We start from the raw sequence: 24,061 nt of genomic DNA, 5'->3' as shown, positions 1-24,061 counted from the left end.
TGTGTAAGCGGGAACCCTGCATGCACATTCCCAGTCTGGATGCCCTCTTCCATGGCCCCGATTGGACATAATAGATGAAAATAAACCCTGTGCTGTAATGGAATTCTGGATGAAATCTGGTAAGTATCTGGACCACGCATAATCTTTCAATTACTAAGGTAAGCATCAAACTTCCCCTCTCCCCACTTCAGGTTTGCTTTAAAACAAGCAGAGCTGGGAGCTTGAGTGTGACAGCTACACTGGTTGCAAGTGAGACTGCTTGTTTCGTTTTTTTTTCCCTATTGCACAGCACTCTCACTTATTTTTCAAGATAGCTGCTTCAAGTACTAGCAGCACTGAGACCTGGGAGGAATTCTGATTTTTAAACATATTACATTACTTTAGGACAAAGACAGATAGGATAACTATATGGAGCTGGGAGAAGATTTTAACTGTATGTTTCGACAGACAGTAATTGTGCTTTAACTGAAGATGTTTTTGTCTGTCACCACTTACAATTTGATGCCAAAAAATGAATACATTCCATTGATGTGGTAATTTGGGCGCTGGAGGTGCCCAATAAAATAGCTTGTATAGTGGTGGGCCTCTGTGCCTCAAGTGCCCTGTATCGTGGGGGGGTCCCTGTGCCCAGCATTTCATTAAGTGCCTCCAGCACCCAAATTGCCACTTATAGCTGCCTATGGTGGCACTCAAAGTACGGTGGCGTCTCCAGTGCCCGATATTTGTCGCCGCAGTTTCGTTAGGGTTAGGTATCGCTTGGGGGGATCAGTTAGGGTTATGCATAGGTTGGGGGGGGGGGCTCAATTAGTTACCCATAGGTTGCTGGGATTGTTATGGTTATTATAAATAGGTTGGGGGATTTTGTAACAGTTAGGCATTGGTTGGAGGAGTCAGTTAGGCCTTGTTTACACTTAAAAAGAAACTCCCTTCTTTTAGTGCCTCCTTCCCTCATTCCCTAAGCTGAGAGTCGAGCATAAATGAGACGCATTCTACTAGAGATCTCCCTCCAGTCAGGGGCACCTCTAGCTACTGAAAGAGAAACTCCGACCAAGAATTTAACTTTATCCCAATCAGTAGCTGATACCCCCTTTTACATGAGAAATCTATTCCTTTTCACAAACAGACCATCAGGGGGCGCTGTATGGCTGATATTGTGGTGAAACACCTCCCACAAAGAAATTCTGAGTACGTACTCTTGGCAGTTTCCTGTCTGTGAACCCTGTTGCATTGTGGGAAATAGCTGTTTACAGCTGTTTCCAACTGCCAAAACAGCAGGCAGCAGCTTCATCACTTGCCAGCAGTAAAAATGTCACCATGTGATAAATGTCACAATATAAATCAGGGATTTCAAAGATTTTACAATGGGCAAAGACTGACTAAATCATTTATACATAATTATTGTAAAAATGAAGCACTTTTTTTATTACATTATTTTCACTGGAGTTCCTCTTTAAATACTTACCTAGTGTCCAGCGCCATCTTCTAACCATCTTGTAGCTCTTAGCAGCTTTCCGGTGTCCTCCGTGCACAGCTCCCAGCGTGTCACCTGTCCTGTGTCGGGCAAGGTGACACGCTGGACGCTGTGCACGAACACCGGAAAACCACTAGGAGCTACAGGACGGTTAGAAGATGGCGCTGGACACTAGGTAAGTATTTAGTGCTGCACAGGGGAGGAGGTTTGAGCTTTCTAGGCTGTTTGCTCAAGCAACCGGCAAGCACATGTATTGGGCACCAGTAGATCCCCGATGGTGACGAATTTTGGGGGCTTTGCTGTATATCTTCTCATAGTACCGATATTCTACTAGCGGCTATCTCCGTTGCCCAACTTAGCACAGTACCCTTTTTAAACGTAGGCGGTTAGAGTGTGAGGTTGGAGAGGTATGTTCCCCCTACAGCAGTCAAGCGAGGCCTGAGTTATTGACGTGCCATCAAAGAAATGCATTTTCTACTCAAGTACCAACGTTTGAAAAAAGCAGGTAGCCATTTTAAATAAACCCGGAGAAAAAAAAATATTGAAATATATATTTGATGTATTCATAGGTGTGCTGTTTATCCCAGTCAGATAGGCATTTTATTATTATACTTTTTTTCCTCTCAATATTGGAGGTAGCCAGTCTTCTCTGTATGATATAATGCTGAAGTGAATTGCTAATCAATTTAAGCACTCCTTGTGTCACGGAATAAATATGATTTATATTTCGCAATAAGTCTCAATGCACTTCAGCCTCCCAGTGTCTTAAATAACATCAGAAATAAATACTCCATCTGGACTCTTGAGAAGAAAATACACGCGTCTCCCCCACTGCACTGTAAATCCATTTTCCTGTCTACCTTCTGCAGGAACAGAAAGCGGTTTATTTACCGGCTGCTCCTCATCCATTGCGGGGTGTGCTGATATGGCCAGATGCCACCTAAACTCCTTTACAAAAACAAAAAATAAAAAACCCCAAAGTGTCTTAAAGCGTAACGGTGCAAATCAATGGTACAATGTTTTCCACAGATGCAATAATTCGATCGGATTTGCAGGATCAAAAGAAATAGGACGGTAATTATCAATTGTTCCCATTAAACGGTTCGATTTTAGAAATGGGCTCCGAGGCTCGAAAGGGTTGCAGTTATATGTGCTTGATTGATTGTACATGATTTGAAGTACCGATATGGCGAAATATTGTAAAATATAAAATACATGTAAACACACTAAACTATGTATGTTTCTTCCAGAGTAAAATGAGCTATTCATTACTTTCCTCTTATGCTGCTGTCACTTACAGTAGGTAGTAGAAATCTGACTGAACTGACATGTTTTGGAGTAGTTCATCTCTTCATGGGGGATGCTCCGTATTTAATTTATTCTTTACAAAAGCACTCCCTGGATAGGATCTATACAAAGATGCAGGCCACCACCACCTCAGTGATGTCAGCTAAGTTCTCCTCCTCCCCCCAGCCGCAAACAATACCACGGGAAAATTGAGCAGCACAAGCCCCCTGCAACACCTGCTGCAGTTGTTCTTCCGCCGCCTCCTCCTCCAAAACAACACCTTCCTCATCATCTGACTCCTCTTCCCCACACGACTCTTCCTCCTCCTCCTCTCCCCTCTGTGCTGCCGCAGGTGTTGAGGAATCATCTGCTTCTGCTGAGAATTGATCCCACAACTCTTCCTCCTGTTCCTATTCATGTTCACGCTCCTCCACAGCTTGATCCACCACTCTACGCACGGCACACTCCAGGAAGAAAGCATATGGGATCAAGTCGCTGATGGCGCCTTCACTGCGACTCACCAGGTTTGTCACCTCTTCAAACTGCCGCATGAGCCTGCAGGCATTTCGCATCAGTGTACAGTACTTCGGCCAGAACATCCCCATCTCCCCAAACTGTGTCCTTTGACTGTAGTTGTAGAGATACTGTTTGACGGCTTTCTCCTGTTGTAGCAGGCAGTCGAACATCAGATCCACCTATTTGTTCAGAGCAGCCAGGAGAGCTGCTCCAGTGTGACTCCCCGCTTTGAGGCAAGACATGTCTAAGATGGCATGACACAGTCGTACCTGGCATGCAGCATAGGCCCTGGGAAGCTGGGGCTGTGTTGCTGGAGAGGAGATTGCAGCACCAGTAGAGTTGAACTGCCACTCAGCCAAGGAGGAGGAGGATGTAGCAGGAGGAGAGGAGGTGGCAGCAGGCCTGCCTGCAAGCCGTGGAGGTGTCACTATGTCCACTGCACAGCCACATACTCCCTGCTTGCCAGCGGTCACCAGGTTGACCCAATGGGTTGTGTAAGTAATGTACCTGCCCTGACCGTGCTTGGCAGACCAGGCATCCGTAATCAGATGGACCCTTGACCCAACGCTGTGTGCCAGAGATGACACCACTTGCCTCTCAACTTTATTGTACAGTATGGGTATCGCATTTTTGGAGAAATAATTGCGGCCTTGTATGGTATGGTATGGTATGGTATGGTATGGTAACAGCTGGCGAGCTAAACAGTTCCGCCAAGCCAGCTGTGAGACACCGGGTAATGGGGTGACTGGTAAACATTGGCTTCTTCCACTCAAAGATTTCGCTCACCGACACCTGGCTGCTGTTGTGGGCAGAGGAGCAGGAACCGCTCAAGGTGAGGGGTGGAGTGGAGGAGGGTGGCTGTGATTGTGAAGGTGCAAGGGAGAAAGCAGCTGAAGATGATGCACCTGAAGGAGGAAGAGGAGAAGGGTGGCTTTGCTTTTGTGTTCTGCTTTTCCTCAGGTGGTCTTCCCATTGCAGTTTGTGCCTTTTCTGCATGTGCCTTCGTAAGGCAGTTGTCCCTATGTGGGTGTTGGCCTTTCCACGGCTCAATTTTTGGTGGCAGAGAGTACAGATGGCATTGCTCTGATCTTTGGCATACACACTAAAACATTTCCACACAGCGCAGAGCCACCCTGAGGTGTGAGCACTATGGTGGCGTCAGCAGCTGATGTTGAAGGGCATGTTGGCTGGCTTTCCATAGGTGGCGATTCATTGCGCCGGACACTGCCACCAGTTTTTCTGACGACGAGCTCCCCCTGCTTCTTTCAGCAACTCGGCTCCTCCTACTCCTCTGACTTTCTGAACTTTCCCCTTGGTTATCGTGTCTCTTAGGATCCCACGTGGCATCCATGGCAGTATCATCATCATAATCATCCTCCAAAGCTTTGCTTGTATCAGACACCTCCAAAACTGCACCAACAGCAAGCACCTTATCATCCTCTTCCTCACACCTTACGTCCATAGTGTCGCCTAACTCAGACATATGAGGTGGTGTGACTTGCTTAGCACCTTCATCTTGTTGTAACAAATATGGCTGTGAATCAGTGATTTCCCCACCAAATAACTCCTGCAAAGTGTCAAATGCAGCGGATGCGGTACTTGGAGTAGCGCTGGTGGCTGTGGAAGATGAGGTGTCCTGTGTTAAATAGTCAACCTCGTCCTGACAATCTTGGGAGTTGATGGGACGTGCCTTCTTCTGAGCACTGTACTTTGGTCTAGGGCCGCACCAAATCACATCAGCACGACCTCGAACAGACCTGCCAGGTGGCCTGCCTCTGGGTCTGCCTCTGCCTGTTGTTTTGTTCATATCGGGGGGATGAAGTGAAAGGTATGCACTGACTTGACTAATACAATGTGCAGTCACACAGGTGCAGTGAAAGGTAGCAGTGACTGGTATTACAACACAATGTGCAGCTGTCACACAGGTGCAGTTAACAGGTATGCACGGATTGGTATACTAAACAGCGTGCGGTCACACAGGTGCAGTGAACAGGTATGCAGGGATTGGTATTACAAATGTGCAGCTGTCACACACAGAGGTACCGTGAACAGGTGCACTGAGTGGTGGTATATTACACTGCTTGCGCTCACGTAGGTGCACTGAACAGGTTACAGGTATACACTGCAGTGATTGGAATTACAAATGTGCAGCTGTCACACACAGATACCGTGAACAGGTGCAATGACTGGTGGTATTAACAATGCGTGCGCTCACGTAGGTATAGGTAGGTAGGTGCACTGAACAGTGAACAGGTGCAGTGATTGGGATTATAAATGTGCAGCTGCTTGACACACACACACACACACACACACACACACACACACACACACACACACACACACACACACACACGTGTACCGTGAACAGGTGCACTGACTGGTGGTATTAACTATGCGTGCGCTCACGTAGGTATATATAGGTAGGTAGGTAGGTGCACTGAGCAGTGAAGAGGTGCAGTGATTGGGATTACAAATGTGCAGCAGCCTGTCACACACACACAGGTAGTCACTGAATGTGCTGGGCCTGGCAGTGGCACAGTAGGAATTACCACCAAGGGGCCTAAGGCCAGCTGTGACTGACTAACAGGGCTGTATATAATGCAAGTGGGCCACACAAAAAAAAATAGATCACAAGCACAAGATTCGCTCTCAAAAGAGCTGTTGTGGAGTGCTTTTTTAGCAATAAGACTCAGCAAGAAGCAAGCTAGCAAGACTACAAGAGCCTAACTAAGCTTTCCCTATAGCTCTGCAGCAGCAGCTCTCCCTTCTCTAATTACTGCAGGCACACGAGTGAGTCCAATGCCTGACGCTGCCTGCCTTTTATAAGGGGGGGGGGGCTCCAGGAGGGAGTGTAGCCTGATTGGCTACAATGTGCCAGCTGACTGTGATGTAGAGGGTCAAAGTTGACCCTAATGATGCACTATGGGGGCGAATCGAACTTCCGGAAAAGTTTGCGGTTCTCCGCGATCGCGAACCCCGGAAGTTCGCCGGCGAACCATTCAGGCCATCTCTACTGCATCACGCCGATGGGCATGAACGTGGTGGCATGTCCTGGGGCGGGATTTTGCAGAAGATTGAGCGTGCCGATGTGCGCGCATCTCCGATTGAATGACGGAGCTCCGCTCCATCATCAGTCTCCCAGCGTGATTGCTGCTAGGAGACTGTTACATGGCCAAGCCGCTGTCTATTTACATTGTACAGCGCTGCAATCCACGGCAGCGCTGTACTGGGAACAGCTGTGTGATTTATTTATTGTAGTTATAAAGCGCCAACATATTACGCAGCGCTGGACATTAGTTTAGGTTACAGACAATATTTAGGGGTGACATACAGCAATATGACAATACAGGAATACAAGAAAACCAGATCACACAGCACAGTATGAGTACCAGGTAATGCTTAGTCAGTCACTGGATGGGAGCATGGAGATTAGGCAAGTTAGGTTCACTTAAGTGCATAGCATGGGTGCACAGTAATGGAGGTGCAAGATCAGGTAGGACACAAAAGGAGGAGGACCCTGCCCAAAGGCTTACAATCTAGAGGGAGAGGTAAGGACACGAATGGTAGGGGACCAGAGTTCAGCTGTGGGTTTAGAGCACTTGTGAGGGGTAGTAGGCCAGAGTGAAAAGGTGAGTTTTGAGGGCCTTCTTGAAGATGTTGAGGAAGGAGCTGCCCTAATGGGTGGAGGTAGGGAGTTCCTTAGTGTTGAAACTGCTCTGCTCTTAAGAAGTCCTGGAGGCGTGCATAGGACTGGGTGATGCGGGGGGCGGACAGGCGAAGTTCATTGGAAGAGGGGAGTGAGCGGCTAGGTGTGTACCTCTGAGTAAGGTCGGAAATGTAGGTTGGGCAGGTTTTGTGGACAGATTTGTAGGTCAGACACAATATCTTGAATCTGATTCTGGACTGGATAGGAAGCCAGTGGAGGGATTCTAGGAGGGGATCTGCCGTGGTGGAGCGATGGGAGGAGTGGATAATTCTGGCTGCCGCATTCATGATGGACTGCAGCGGGGCTATTCGGGTCATAGGGAGGCCAGACAGAAGTGCACTGCAGTAGTCAAGGCGGGAAATTATGAGGGCATGGATGAGGAGTTTGGTGGTTACAGAGGTCAGGAAAGGGCGGTTCTTGCAGATTTTACGAAGGTGGACTTTGTGAGGTTTTGGATGTGGGGAGTGAAGGAGAGTGCGGAGTCCAGCGTGACTCCCAGACAGCGGGCTTGAGAGGTAGGGCGAATGGTCGTGTGGTTAACAGTGACATGCACATCTGGGAGGTTCAGGGATGGCCGGGGTCGGAAGATCATATGATGTGGCTGTCCACTCTGAAGGCAGAGAAGCGATCCGCTGTCTTAGGCTGATGTCTATGACAGCTGACCGCTATGATTGTCTGGCGGGGGAGGGAGGGATGGAAAGAAAGGTAGGGAAAATTTAAAAAATCAATATTTATTAAAAAATTAAAAAATTAATATTTTTATAAAAATTAAAAAAAACATGCTGGCAGGGATAAGAGCCCACCAACAGAAAGCTCTGTTGGTTGGCAGAAAAGTGTGTGTGTGTTTGTGGGGGGGGGATCGTGTGCTGAGTTGTATGGCCCTGCAGCGAGGCCTTAAAGCTGCAGTGCCCTAATCTGTGTAAAATAGCCTGGTCACTGGGGGGAAGGGGGTGTAAGCCTACTGTCCTCAAGTGGTTAAGCAATACTAGTTGCCTGACTGTCCTGATGATCCTCTGCCTCTAATGCTTTTAGCCATAGCCCATGAACAAGCATGCAGCAGATCAGGTGTTTCTGACATTATTGTCAGATCTGACAAGATTAGCTGCATGCTTGTTTCTGGTGTTATTCAGACACCACTGCAGCCAGGCAACTGGTATTGTTTAAAAGGAAATAAATATGGCAGCCTCCATATCCCTCTCGCTTCCGCTGACCGTCAAACACTTTTTCACTTCAGAAACAATTGTAAAATCCAACATTTGGATTGATAAAATCCTTCGAATCAATCGATCAAAGAATCATATCGCATTTATTTTCTCCACATACAACGTGATTTTCTGTACAATTTGATCTAAAAAATATAACCAAATGATCTCATCGAGGAAAATTGTACCATTATTGAACAACTTTAGTCGATTGGTGAAGAAAATAAAACAAATAAAGAAAAGGCCTCGAAGATCTGGGGTCAATATGGTGTATCATGATGACATATATGATGCAACTAAGTATAAATAAATTATGGGAACTCCCAAAAGTGGGTCAGCTCTCAGATTTCACTGTTCAAGTAAGTGTGTATGTATCACATCCCCACTCGGTCCCCCGGGCCCTCTGGAGACTCTCTACAGATCCTAGAAGGAGGTGTCACTGCCAAAAGAATAAATGAAAAAAAAAAAACAACAATCAATGTGAAAATTAGGATAGGTGCTCTAGATTAACTACTTAAGGACCGCCATAGTTGAAATCTACGCCCTGTTTAGTTGGCTATCTGGCTGCCAGCTTGTTGGGCGAACATCTAGATGTTCGGGTTCGGGCCGAACAGGCCGAACATGGCCGCGATGTTCGGGTGTTCGACCCGAACTCCGAACATAATGGAAGTCAATGGGGACCCGAACTTTTGTGCTTTGTAAAGCCTCCTTACATGCTACATACCCCAAATTTACAGGGTATGTGCACCTTGGGAGTGGGTACAAGAGGAAAAATTTTTTTGCAAAAAGAGCTTATAGTTTTTGAGAAAATTGATTGTAAAGTTTCAAAGGAAAAATTGTCTTTTAAATGCTGAAAATGTCATGTTTCTTTGCACAGGTAACATGGTTTTTACCGCCAGGCAGTCATAAATGTAATAAAGAGAAGAGGTTCCATAAACAGGGACCGGTAACGCTAACCCAGCAGCAGCAGCAGCACAGAGCACACGTGATGGAACAGGAGGAGGCGCAGGAGGAGAAGGCCACGCTTTTTGAGACACAACAACCCAGGCCTTGCATGAGGACAAGAAGCGTGCGGATAGCATGCTTTTTACCGCCATGCAGTCATAAATGTAATAAAGATAAGAGGTTCAATAAACAGGGACCGGTAACGCTAACCCAGCAGCAGCAGCAGCACACGTGATGGAACAGGAGGCGGCGCAGGAGGAGAAGGCCACGCTTTTTGAGACAACAACCCAGGCCTTGCATGAGGACAAGAAGCGTGCGGATATAGCAGCAATGCTTTTTGCCGCCATGCAGTCATAAATGTAATAAAGAGAAGAGGTTCCATAAACAGGGACCGGTAACGCTAACCCAGCAGCAGCAGCAGCACAGAGCACACGTGATGGAACAGGAGGCGGCGCAGGAGGAGAAGGCCACGCTTTGAGACACAACAACCCAGGCCTTGCATGAGGACAAGAAGCGTGCGGATAGCATGCTTTTTACCGCCATGCAGTCATAAATGTAATAAAGATAAGAGGTTCAATAAACAGGGACCGGTAACGCTAACCCAGCAGCAGCAGCAGCACAGAGCACACGTGATGGAACAGGAGGAGGCGCAGGAGGAGAAGGCTACGCTTTGAGACACAACAACCCAGGCCTTGCATGAGGACAAGAAGCGTGCGGATATAGCAATGCTTTTTGCCGCCATGCAGTCATAAATGTAATAAAGAGAAGAGGTTCCATAAACAGGGACCGGTAACGCTAACCCAGCAGCAGCAGCACAGAGCACACGTGATGGAACAGGAGGAGGCACAGGAGGAGAAGGCCACGCTTTTTGAGACGCAACCCAGGCCTTGCATGAGGACAAAAAGCGTGCGGATATAGCAATGCTTTTTGCCGCCATGCAGTCATAAATGTAATACAGATGAGAGGTTCCATAAACAGGGACTGGAAACGCTAACCCAGCAGCAGCAGCACACGTGATGGAACAGGAGCAGGCGCAGGAGGAGAAGGCCATGCTTTTTGAGACACAACAACCCAGGCCTTGCATGAGGACAAAAAGCGTGCGGATATAGCAGCAATGCTTTTTGCCGCCATGCAGTCATAAATGTAATACAGATGAGAGGTTCAATAAACAGGGACCGGAAACGCTAAACCATCCCAGATGTTCATTGGTCATGTTACTTGGTTGGGGTCCTGGAGTGTTGCGTAGTCGTTTCCAATCCAGGATTGATTCATTTTAATTTGAGTCAGACGGTCTGCATTTTCTGTGGAGAGGTGGATACGCCGATCTGTGACGATGCCTCCGGCAGCACTGAAACAGCGTTCCGACATAACGCTGGCTGCCGGGCAAGCCAGCACCTCTATTGCGTACATTGCCAGTTCGTGCCAGGTGTCTAGCTTCGATACCCAATAGTTGAAGGGTGCAGATGGATTGTTAGACACAGCTACGCCATCTGACATGTAGTCCTTGACCATCTTCTCCAGGCGATCGGTGTTGGAGGTGGATCTGCACGCTTGCTGTTCTGTGGGCTGCTGCTGCATGGGTGTCAGAAAATTTTCCCACTCCAAGGACACTGCCGATACCATTCCCTTTTGGGCACTAGCTGCGGCTTGTGTTGTTTGCTGCCCTCCTGGTCGTCCTGGGTTTGCGGAAGTCAGTCTGTCGGCGTACAACTGGCTAGAGGAGGGGGAGGATGTCAATCTCCTCTCTAAAGTCTCCACAAGGGCCTGCTGGTATTCTTCCATTTTGACCTGTCTGACTCTTCAAGCAGTTTTGGAACATTGTGTTTGTACCGTGGATCCAGAAGGGTATATAAACCCAGTAATTGGTGTTGTCCCGAATGCGCACAATGCGTGGGTCGCGTTCAATGCAGTTTAGCATGAATTGAGCCATGTGTGCCAGAGTCCTACCAGAATCCTCATCATCCTCTTGTGAGCGTTGTGATAGTTGTTGTGATGCATCATAGTCGTCACCTTCTTCCTGGTCTGCTTCTGCTGACCATTCGCGCTGAATTGTGGAAGTCCAACGTGCACCGCTCTGGCCCTCGTCAGTGGTGGCAGGAAATTCCTGCTCCAACTCCAGCTGTTCCTCCTCCTCTTCTTCATCATGTGTCAGCTTAGCCAACCTTAAAGCGCGAATGAGATTACTCCCATTATCACACACAACCATGGCCGGTTTCAGGTCCAGCGGTGCCAGCCACAAATCCATCTGTTCCTTTATTCCCCTCCAAATTTCCTCCCCTGTGTGCTGCTTATCCCCAAGGCAGATCAGCTTCAGCAACGCTTGCTGACGCATGCCAACAGCTGTGCTGCACTGCTTCCACGATCCTACTGCTGCTGGGTTAGCGTTTCCGGATGAGGTACAGCTTTGAGATGCGTTGGAGGAGAAGGAGTCAGAGAGGTAGGTGCTGTTGTTATCCAGTGGGAGGGACGGCGGTGCAGGTGTTTGCGGCGTGGGCAACACCCGCGCCGTAGCAGGTGAGGATTCGCTGCCAAGCTCCACAAGGTTCACCCAGTGCGCGGTAAGGGAGATGTATCGACCCTGGCCGAACGCACTCGTCCAGGTGTCAGTGGTGAGGTGAACCTTGCAGGCAACGGCATTCTTCAAGCTTCGGGTTATTTTGCTGACCACGTGCTCATGCAACTCAGGCACTGCAGAGCGCGCAAAGTGGTAGCGGCTGGGAACCACGTAACGTGGGATGGCCACTGACATCATGCCCTTGAAGCTGTTTGTCTCCACCACTCGATATGGCAGCATTTCGCAGGCCAGAAGCTTGGCTATGCTGGCTCTTACTGCCACGGCCCGGGGGTCATTTGCTGGCAATTTCCTCTTGCGCTCAAACATCTCCGAGACAGACAACTGAACCGTAGGGCTGCACAACGAAGGGCTGTTGGTTGTTGTGTTTGATGAACACTGGGAGACCTCAAGAGCACTACTCCGGAAAGTGACAGTGTCAGCGTCATCTGATTTTTTGGAATGTTTTGAACCACGCAATGGCTGGGCTACTGCTGCTGCTGAGGCGGGTCTGGTGGTGAGTCTGGTGAACCCAAGGGAGGCAGTGTTGCTGGTGGTACCCTGTCCTGCCGCGTTTGCCCACAGAGTGGGATGTTTGGATAGCATGTGGCGGCTCATGCTGGTGGTGGAGAGGTTGTTAATACTTTTCCCCCTGCTCAGGCGGGTCTTGCACACCTTGCAAATCGCCATGGTAACATCCTCAGTGCAGTCTTCAAAGAAAGGCCAGACTTTGGAGCACCTGCCTTGCTGGCGATTTCTGTTTGCGCCTCTTTTGCCTCTCACTTGAACTTCCACGCTTGTGGTGCCTGAAATTGCGCGCCGCCTACCTTGTGGCACAAGGCGAACTCGTGCAGCAGTGGGTTCTTCAACAGACTCATCTGTGCTGCTGCTACGACGGCGATGTTCTCGTTCACAAACAAAATCTGGGTCTATGTCCACATTGTCCATACCCTCCTCTTCCATCTCCTCAAACTCGTCATATGTCATTGTGGGGGGCCGCCGCCGTGGAGTACAGCTCCCCAGCACAACCGTCAGGGGAAACACCTCTTCCCTTGCCCCTCCCTTTTTCACCGGATTTCTTCCTCATTTCACTTATCCTTACAGTACACGCTGACTGGCAGCAGTACAGTGGCAGTACAGAAATGCTATACAGTGGTGGGTGAGCGGTGTACCACTATTGCCAGCAGCGACACAGAGCACAATGCTATACAGTGGCGGGTGAGCGGTGTACTACTGTTCCCAGCAGACACAGAGTGGCAGTAAACACAATGCTATATAGTGTGGCTGAGCCGTGTACACAGAGTGGCAGTAAACACAATGCTATATAGTCTGCTATATAGTCACCCCGAACGGGGTGATGTTCTGCAGCACCCGAACAGTGGCGAACACTGTTCGCCCAACACTACTGGGAACGCAGATTTTAGTACCTAAACACACGATACAACATGTTTTCCGGGGTCGGACTCTGAGGCACATACAGATGGTCCCGATCATCATCCTCATCATACAACTCTTCTCCTGAGTCTGACCCACCCACCACCTCTGCCACCCCAACATCCCCAGACACAGTCACAGACCCCTCATCGTCCTCAACATTAACTTGGGATGCTGGCCTGAGCCCGACCTCCTCCTCCACATCAGGCCCCATCATCTCCTCAATGGCAGCCCTCATTAATCGCTCTGGCGCCGGACCGATGGACACAACGTTCTCCTCCGGGGAGGGCTGCTGCTGACCACTGGCTGCTGGGGTGGATGTTATAGCTTGCGTGGGGCGTTGGCTGTTGCTGTTGTTGGGAGTGCTGCTCACAGCGGAGGTCTCTGAGGAACTCATGGTGAGCTCATATAGTGGTTGACGGTGAGTGGAGTATTACTGATCCCAGCAATATACACACTGACTGGCAGAGTACGCAATGCTATATAGTCTGGCTGAGCCGTGTACACAGAGTGGCAGTGAACAATGCTATATAGTCTGGCTGAGCGGTGTACACAGAGTGGCAGTACACACAATGCTATATAGTCTGGCTGAGCCATGTACACAGAGTGGCAGTAAACAATAGTATATAGTCTGGCTGAGCGGTGTACACAGAGTGTCAGTAAACAATGGTATATAGTCTGGCTGAGCGGTGTACACAGAGTGTCAGTAAACAATGGTATATAGTCTGGCTGAGCGGTGTACACAGAGTGTCAGTAAACAATGGTATATAGTCTGGCTGAGCGGTGTACACAGAGTGGCAGTAAACACAATGCTATATATAGCGTGGTTGAGCGAGGTGCACAGTGGCAGTACACACAATGCTATATAGCCAGGCTAAGCCGTGTACACAGAGTGTCAGAAAACACAATGCTATATATAGCGTGGCTGAGCGAGGTACACAGTGGCAGTAAACAATATATAGTGTGGCTGAACGAGCGGTGTACCACTATTCCCAGCAGACACAGAACAGTACACAGAATGCTATATAGTGTGGCTGAACGAGCGGTGTACTACTGTTCCCAGCAGACACAGAACAGTACACAGAATGCTATATAGTGTGGCTGAACGAGCGGTGTACCACTATTCCCAGCAGACACAGAACAGTACACAGAATGCTATATAGTGTGGCTGAACGAGCGGTGTACCACTATTCCCAGCAGACACAGAACAGTACACAGAATGCTATATAGTGTGGCTGAACGAGCGGTGTACTACTGTTCCCAGCAGACACAGAACAGTACACAGAATGCTATATAGTGTGGCTGAACGAGCGGTGTACCACTATTCCCAGCAGACACAGAACAGTACACAGAATGCTATATAGTGTGGCTGAACGAGCGGTGTACCACTATTCCCAGCAGACACAGAACAGTACACAGAATGCTATATAGTGTGGCTGAACGAGCGGTGTACTACTGTTCCCAGCAGACACAGAACAGTACACAGAATGCTATATAGTGTGGCTGAACGAGCGGTGTACTACTGTTCCCAGCAGACACAGAACAGTACACAGAATGCTATATAGTGTGGCTGAACGAGCGGTGTACTACTGTTCCCAGCAGACACAGAACAGTACACAGAATGCTATATAGTGTGGCTGAACGAGCGGTGTACCACTATTCCCAGCAGACACAGAACAGTACACAGAATGCTATATAGTGTGGCTGAACGAGCGGTGTACTACTGTTCCCAGCAGACACAGAACAGTACACAGAATGCTATATAGTGTGGCTGAGCGAGGTACACAGTGGCAGTAAACAATGCTATATATAGTGTGGCTGAGCGAGCGGTGTACTACTGTTCCCAGCTGCGACACACAATGACTGGGGGGGACCCTGGCTAGCGTGGCTGGAGCGCGAACTACCCTGCCTGCCTACCCAAAGCTAAACCCACAGACAAATGGCGGAGATATGACGTGGTTCGGGTATTTATTTACCCGAACCACGTGACCGTTCGGCCAATCAGAGCGCGTTCGGGTCCGAACCACGTGACCCGTTCGGCCAATCACAGCGCTAGCCGAACGTTCGGGGAACGTTCGGCCATGCGCTCTTAGTTCGGCCATGTGGCCGAACGGTTTGGCCGAGCACCGTCAGGTGTTCGGCCGAACTCGAACATCACCCGAACAGGGTGATGTTCTGCAGAACCCGAACAGTGGCGAACACTGTTCGCCCAACACTACTGCCAGGGCGTAGATTTCAACTCACCGCCGCGGCGCATCCGCCGTTTTCATCATTCCCGCCGATCTCGCCGCTGTCTCCCGTCGCAGCTCACTGGCTCTACCTGTTTATATGACGGCGGAGCCCTGTGAGCGGGTCAGGAGCTGATTTCATTGGCTTCTGGCCCTGTCTATCAATGTAAGCAGCTCCCTCTGGCTTACATTGATAGACACGGTCAGGAACCAATGAAAGTGGCCCCTGAACGGCTCACAGGAACTCTGGCGTTATAGAGATGGTAGAGTGTGTGGCCCAGGTTCCCGACGTGTGATGGTGATGGTGGTTGCGGAGGGTATGTGCGGCGATTCTTTGGGATTCCACCATTTCTGTACCAGCGGTCTCTGGTCCTTAAAGAGGAACTGTCACAAAAATATTAACATTTAAAACACATACAAATAAGAAGTGCATTTCTTCCAGAGTAAAATGAGCCATGCATTACTTTTCTCCTATGTTGCTGTCACTTGCAGTAGGTAGTAGACATCTGACGTTACCGCCAGGTTTTGGGCTAGCGATATCTCCATAGGGGATTCTCAGCATGGCCTTTATTCTTTATAAAGATATTTCCTGAAAAAGATTTATACAATGATGCTGGCCAGCCTCCCTGCTCGCTGCACACTTTTTGTCAGTTGGACGGAGCAACTGCCATTCTCTAAGGCCTAGTGCACACCAGAGCGTTTTGGCTGCAGTTTGCGATCCGCTTGCGGGAGCGGATCCATTTGGGTAATGTATTTCAATGGGCTGGTGCACACCAGAGCGGGAGGCGTTTTGCAGAAACGCATACTCCCAGGCTGCTGCAGATTTTGGATTGCGGATGCGTTTCTGCCTCAATGTTAAGTATAGGAAAACCGCAAACCGCTCTGAAAAACGGCACTTCAGAGCGGTTTGCCAGGCGTTTTTTGTTACAGTAGCTGTTCAGTAACAGCTTTACTGTAACAATACATGAAATCTACTACACCAAAACTGCTACACAAAACCGCAAAACGCTAGCTGAAACGCTACAGAAAAAGAAGAAAAAGCGTTTCAAAATCTGCTAGCATTTTGCGGATCTGCTAGCGGTTTTTGGTGTGCACCAGGCCTATGTGCTTTTAAAAATAAAGAAAACCCTAAGAACCCCCTATGAGAAGATGGGCTAGTCCAAAATCTGTCGGTAATGTCAGATTTCTACTACTTACTGTAAGTGACAGGAACATATGAGAAAAGTAATTTATGACTCCTTTAACTCTGGAAGTAACTTACTTCTTATTTGTATGTGTTAACATGTATTTTACATTTTAAGATTTTTGCGACAGAGGTCCTTTAAGGGAGCAGAGACCTGGTACTTAAGTGGTTAAGGAATAGAAAGCACACTCTAGTTTACAGTAATTGAACTTGTGCTGTTTTAATAAATCTGTTTACTGTGTTAGCATATTGTGAACATTTCAGCATGTGAGATTTCACACTTTTTTCTTTAAAGTGGAAATAAACTCACAACTTCCTCTCTGCTTTAAAATATTAGCCACAGCATGATAACCTTTATAAAAAAAAATCTTCATTATAATTTAGGTAAATCCTAAGAAAACCTGAAGTTCCAACTTGGTTTCACTTCTACAAGGAGCACTGAAAGGGTTAAACCTTAGTATTTACTGTATGGAAAGCTGCCTTGGCAGAAGGGATAGAAAATGTCTTTTTATGATTTAGTGGGAATTCCGACTTTCGCCAATGCTGTTTATTGATCCCGCAGATTTCTGATTTCCGAGGAGACTTTTTTTGGTAATTTTTTTGCATCCTCTGATTGGGCAAATAGTTCCGAGTTGACTCTTCATTCTCCGATTGGTCCAAGGCTTCCTGATTTCTGTGACTGGACTAAAATTACCGAGCTGCGGTAATGCGGTATTCCAATGGAAATCTGATTTCCATTCAGAAATGCCAAAGTTTTAATCTAGAGTGACCAGATTTTTGTGGGTCCAACCTGGGACAGGGAGAGGGGGCGCGGGGAGGGGGGGGGGGTGTGCGCGCAGCGCGCCGCGGCGAAAAGTGGGGAGGACTGAAGAGTGTGTAGCGACGAAGACTGGGGAGTGTGTGTGGGGGGGGCGTGGTCATGACATTGTATGGGCGGAGCTAAAGTAATGATGTAACAGCGAGGCATAAGAAAGCAGTATTTACGCCATGATGTGGACAAACGAGACTTTGCATCATGGGTGTGCAGAAACTGTGTGATGCTAATAGTATACCGTAACCACAAAGCAGCAAACATAGCCATCTATGACTATTAAATAATAAATGCAGTAACAGCTACCCTGGACACCAGAAAATAAACATGTCAGCACAAAATAAACGCAATGCGGGCAAACATGTCAGTACAAAATAAATGCAATGCGGGCAACATGTCAGTACAAAATAAGCGCAATGCGGGCAAACATTTCACCAGAAAATAAACGCAATGCGGGCAAACATTTCACCAGAAAATAAACGCAATGCGGGCAAACATGTCAGTACAAAATAAACGCAATGCGGGCAAACATGTCAGTACAAAATAAATGCAATGCGGGCAAACATGTCAGTACAAAATAAACGCAATGCGGGCAAACATGTCAGTACAAAAAAAAGGCAATGCGGGCAAACATTTCACCAGAAAATTAACACAATGCGGGCAAACATTTCACCAGAAAATTAACGCAATGCGGGCAAACATTTCACCAGAAAAGAAACGCAATGCGGGCAAACATTTCACCAGAAAATAAATGCAGTGCAGGCAAACATTTCACCAGAAAATAACGCAATGCGGGCAAACATTTCCCTAGAAAAGAAACGCAATGCGGGCAAACATTTCACCAGAAAAGAAACGCAATGCGAGCAAACATTTCACCAGAAAAGAAACGCAATGCGGGCAAACATTTCACTAGAAAATTAACGCAATGCGGGCAAACATTTCACCAGAAAAGAAACGCAATGCGGGCAAACATTTCACCAGAAAATAAACGCAGTGCAGGCAAACATTTCACCAGAAAATAACGCAATGCGGGCAAACATTTCCCCAGAAAAGAAACGCAATGCGGGCAAACATTTCACCAGAAAAGAAACGCAATGCGAGCAAACATTTCACCAGAAAAGAAACGCAATGCGGGCAAACATTTCACCAGAAAAGAAACGCAATGCGGGCAAACATTTCACCTGGAAAAGAAACGCAATGCAGGCAAACATTTCACCAGAATAGAAACGCAATGCAGGCAAACATTTCACCAGAAAAGAAACGCAATGCAGGCAAACATTTCACCTGGAAAAGAAAGCATTTACTCACCTGGCAGAAGTCTCCGGCCTCTGGCGCGCTGCTCCCGGGACCACCTTCCTCCTGCTCGTCTCCTGCGCTGACAGGGCTACGGCAAGATGGCGCCTGAAGCCCTGTACTGGAGACACAAATAGTCTCCAGTACAGGGCTTTGGCAGCCATCTTGCAGTAGCCCTGCTCGCCTGCCGGTGTCGGAACAGACACCGGAAGACTAAGGAGGCTGGAGCGGGGCTGCAGGCAATGAACTGGCACGGCGTCTATAGACGCCGCTGCCAGTTCATGAGGAGAGAGTGGCCAGAGTCCCGAGGCCGGGACGTCCCGCTGCTGAAAGCGGGACGTTTCCCGGGACCTCATGCTGCCTGGGATAGCGGACCCCGAATCCGGGACGCGTCCCGGGCAATCCGGGACGTCTGGTCACTCTATTTAATCCCACAAAATCCAAATGAGCATCCCTACTTGACAGAACACTCCTATAGTCTCTCCACAGTTGATAAGCTCTAAGAACTAACTAGACAGTTTGATCTGGCTAAACAAACGCATAACAGAGAGAAGTGAATCTGAACACTGAACACGGTGAAGAATATGTGTGAATTGTTCCATGCTTTCCTATAGAAAGACATGGAGTCCACCCCAATGCCCGATGGTTTAATGAATCTGTGTTCTGGCAGTGGACCTTGTGTGAGCCAGCCTTTCATTACATTGTGACTGTGTGGTGACTTTAGATGGCGTAATAGAGGGGCCCACACTCATGACTGCTGCAACTTAGGCACTTTCAATTGACCTGAGGAGGCTGGCCGGTACCCGTGAAACGCGTTGTCTTATGTGCATCAATAAACTTTATATCTACCTTATGTGGTTTGTTCCTTGAAGGAGTTGAGATCAAACTACTCCTATTTTATATTGGTATTTTAGACTATTAAAGTGGACCTGAACTCTTGGACAGGACTGAAGAAATACATAGAGAAATGCACCCTGCATGTATTTAGAGAGTTTAGCCTGTTTAATTTCCCCTCATTTGTGTCTAATCACAAGTTGTAATCTGATCTCTCTCCTGTGTCACATGACTGCCTATGGCAGATACGCTCATTTGAAAGCACAGGATGTTTAACAATATGTCTGCTTCCATGAATCAGGACGTAGAAACAGTGTAGATTTATTTTAGAATTTGTATCAGCTGCAACAAAGAAATGTTTTTTTGTTTAACGCCACGGCCAAAGTTGGCGTTTTCCAAGGTAAAATGAAAGTCCATAGACTTTCACTTTACCTTTCACATCTAACGCCGCGTTTTGGAGCGTTGCGTTTCAACGCTCCCAGGCACTTTTTCTGGGACTACCGCAGCGTTTCTCATTACAATTAATAGTAATGTATTGGCGTTAAAACGCCTTCAAAACGCCTGCAGCCAAAACGCAGCGTTTTAGCCTTTTACCGCTGCCTATAGTGTGAAAGAGCCCTTAAAGGTTATTATGCTGTTATTTTGCAAAGATGTACAGAGTCGCCAAAAGAAACTGTTCCTAGGAGTATGTGAATAAATTGTTACTACCTCAATCAACAGCATCGTGTCTGTTTTGGAGTGGATGGTCCACCACCGCCTCCTGAACTTTTTAAACGATTTTAGCATATTTTATTCTTTTGGCGCCTCTGTATATCTTTACAAATCAAGATATCCGCCCATGGTGGAAGGGTGGTACACCCTCCTTTTCTTCTATCCACAGAGAGCGACATCTTAGTTCTACAGTATGTGGGGACAGGCCTAATCTCCCCACCTGCATCTTCAGTGGTTGCCTTAGGGGTAACCCCGGTTTGTAAGTATAATACTTACGATTTATTAATTCCTCCCTGTTCCAATACTTACTACACTATATTGGGCTCTCGGGTTTCTGCTTTATATTATGCTGTTGTGTATCTTTTAGAGCAACGAGGACGTTCTGAGTTCAGGTCCGCTTTAATATTCTAGTGCGCCTCCTACAGTATTTTTATCTTTCATTACATTGTGCAGCTGCTGATAAAATCTTTTTTTAAACAAATGATGTAAGGAAAACGCATGCAGACGAATAACACTACTCGCCTAAATGCAGATTTACATTTGCGCTAATCAGCATCACTTCTGACATTCCAGTGTGTGCTCGTGGTGTAAATCTTCTGCTGTAGATGTGCCCCGGCCTCTAAAATACTCCTTGTTAAATCCCAGATTTTATTGATAATGAACTTTGATTTCTTTCAGCACCAGAGGGATTAGCTGCACCACTAGTGGAGGGAATCAATAGGACCTCTGTGAAGATTGCTTGGTCTGCACCTGTAAAGCTTAATGGACCTTCCCCAACTTACCAGCTGGAGAGGATAGAGCCGTCACTGGCCATCGGAAGCGGAATAGACTTCATCAAAGGCACCCACTTTCCGGGACACGGTTATTACAAGTTCCCAGCATCCACTCTGCCTTCCAACACCTACTTCACAGGTAATGGCTGGTCCACACTGGAGCGAATTAACATGAGCAATTTCAAAAAGAAGGGACGTTACAGTGTATCCAGGGTATTATAGGGGATCTCAGAAAGATCTGTGACTGGAGCTCTAGTCGCAGCTGCTGCGCATGCGTGTCCTTGTCCACATGTCTCCTCAATCGTGCTCCCATTACTGACATTGTTCTGTGCATGTGTGCGGTTCAAGTTTTTCGAGAACCACGCAAGTGTAGACTTCTCCCAGCTGTAATTCTTTATCAGTGAGGGTTAACGCGATAGTCAGACCTGATCCCAACCCTGGCAGAAACTGTCACTTGCATACCTGATTTTTAACTCTTTCAGACAGAGAAACAAAAAAAGGAACACAGCATAGTTATTTGTGTGCTTGGCACTGTGCATACTGTATATGTTTCTCATCATGTCCAATGTCACCTCGTGTATCGCTTAAAGGGAACCAGAGATGAACGATTCACACAAAATAAACATATCAGTTGATATCTTGTAAAGAATAAATGCTCTACCCGATAATTTCGCCACTCCGGTGTGCCTTTTTGAGTGCTTTTTATCCATTATTCCTCCAGGAAATATCCAATATGGCCGCCGGCTCATATTCCTTCTGTTCCAGGTTATGATGTGTTCTGGATGTGCTGTATAGGCTATATGAGACTATAGACAAGAAGGGCTGCTGTAGGCTTTCATCTGTGTGCTTTCAACTTTATTATTCTGGTATGCTTTGTGGCTGCCTGTAGGAAGTGTCTCTCATAGTAATGAAACTGCATACAGTAGATAATAATGACAGGCTGCACAGACAGAGCACACAGATCACACAGCCACACTTGTCTGTTAGACATAGATTTTTCCTGCAGCAGCAGCCCCTCCAATGTCATCACAGCTCTCAGCATGTAAAGCATGAAATTTGAGCCAGGAGGGGGAAGGCTTGGGCTTGAAAAGACTTCACAGAAGAGTGACTCAGCTATAATGATTCCAGGTCAAACCTCGACTGAATAGTCGGTGGATTCTTATCACAGTTGATAACAGATAGATTAGACTGAGAAGAATAAAACTAAAAGCAGGGTAGGTGTTTACTGTCATGTTCCCACTGATAAATGTAATAAAATACATGAGGGTGCTTCGTCTCTGGTTCTCTTTAAAGAGGAACTCCAGCCTAAACAAACATACTGTCATTAAGTTACATTAGTTATGTTAAAATAGATAGGTAATATAATCTCTTACCCACCCTGTTTTAAAAGAACAGGCAAATGTTTCTTTTCATGAGGGCAGCCATCTTTTTGGTTAAAAGGAGGTGACAGGGAGCATGAGACACAGTTCCAACTGTCCTGTGTGCTGATCACCCCTCCCGGTTGCTAGGCAACGTGAACAACAACATAGTAAATCCCATCATGCTTTGCACAGCATCAGGGAAAACAGCCCAGGCAGTTTTCTTTGATGGGTGGAGCTTAGCTAAAAATTCAGCTAAAAATTATGCTTTGGTAAGAAAAACTAAATTCTGATGCTGTGAAACTGTTAAAGAAACACCAAGCCTTTTTAGTTCTGCTGAGTAGATTTTTAGTCCGGAGGTTTACTTTAAGTATAACTGTTAAGTATTAACTGTTATTATTACTCACCTCTTTTTCTATAGAAATCTGTCTCCTGGAAGCAAAAATGTAATTTGGGTTATTCAAATGTATTTATTTATTGTATTTATAAAGCGCCAACTTATTACGCAGCGCTGTACATTAGTTAAGGTTACAAACAATATTTAGGGGTAACATACAGCAATACGACAATACAGGAATACAAGAAAAACCAGATCACACAGCACAGTATGAGTACAAGGTAATGCTTAGTCAGTCACTGGATGGGAGAATGGAGATTAGGCCAGTCAAGTTCACTCAGATCCATAAGATGGGTGTACGCAGGCCCGGATTTACCACTAGGTACTGTAGGCACATGCCTACAGGCACCATGTGCTCAGGGGCGGGTAGTAGCAGCTGTGTACATGCTGCTGATGTCACTGGCCTCCCCGCTCTGCAGTGCATCCGCCCCGACCAATGCCAGTGAAGGAGCGATCGCGTCTGCATCTTGTTTTGGCATCCATCCACCTCAGGCCTACTTCAGGATGTAGGAGGAGCGGAAGTGGAGGGCAAGGAAGTGGAGGAGAAGGGGGGAAGTGCCGAGCGGTGTGTGAGTACCATGTGGAGAGGAGACCGAGGAGATCGGCACAGAGTTCTAATGCAGATGCTGCCTGTGATTACAAGCATCCACCAGCCAGAGAGAAGCTGCGAGTGAGACAGTGACTGGCTGCAGCAATCAGATTTGCCTACTGTTACTCTACAGGACTGCCGCTCATCATGTGAAGTGACGTCCTGTAGAGTAACAGTAAGCAAACCCGGCCCAGGGGAAAACCCAGGATTTTCAAAGGGGGGATTCCAAAAAGGTCTCCCTCAGCCACGCACAATACAGTATAATAATACGGTAGGACATTATGATCTGACAATTATTTCCTAAATGTCCGAACTGCTCCCGATCGACAACGGGATTGATCAGGAGCAGTTTGGATACAGATAATAATGAGGACAGCCGACATTGCTTGTGAAGGAGAAAGTGAAGCATTCAAACAGCAGGGCTCAGGGCTGTGCTCATACCTGATTCTAAGTTCCCCAGAGCTGCTCCATGCTCTGTACACCAGCTGCTGCTCCATGCCCTGTACATACGCTGCTGCCCCATGCTCTGTACACACGCTGCTGCCCCATGCTCTGTACACACACTGCTGCCCCATGCTCTGTACACACACTGCTGCCCCATGCTCTGTACACACACTGCTGCCCCATGCTCTGTACACATGCTGCTGCTCTATCCAAAGTCAACTGTAGCAGGGAAAGAAATGGGGCAGTGCTGTGAGCTGCAGGATACCTGCAGATATTCTGGTGTCTCAACCGGTTCCTTTCCCCAGACACTACACCAAACCTGGTCTGA

At 47.4% G+C, this 24,061-nt stretch overlaps 1 protein-coding gene across 8 annotated transcripts in view; it reads left to right on the top strand.

Annotated features, from left to right (window-relative positions):
* Positions 1–24,061, top strand: part of USH2A (usherin) — a 1,078,291-nt gene that overhangs the window by 316,014 nt on the left and 738,216 nt on the right. For all 8 annotated transcript variants that reach the window (XM_068232882.1, XM_068232881.1, XM_068232884.1 and 5 more), the window contains one exon: positions 20,851–21,084. In XM_068232882.1, coding sequence (XP_068088983.1) covers positions 20,851–21,084 — 234 coding nt within the window. The remainder of the gene's footprint in view (positions 1–20,850; positions 21,085–24,061) is intronic.

This window comes from Hyperolius riggenbachi, chromosome 4, assembly GCF_040937935.1.
Source record: "Hyperolius riggenbachi isolate aHypRig1 chromosome 4, aHypRig1.pri, whole genome shotgun sequence".
In the NCBI taxonomy this organism is placed as follows: Eukaryota; Metazoa; Chordata; class Amphibia; order Anura; family Hyperoliidae; genus Hyperolius; species Hyperolius riggenbachi.
This window is presented reverse-complemented; position numbering and strand designations above follow the sequence as displayed.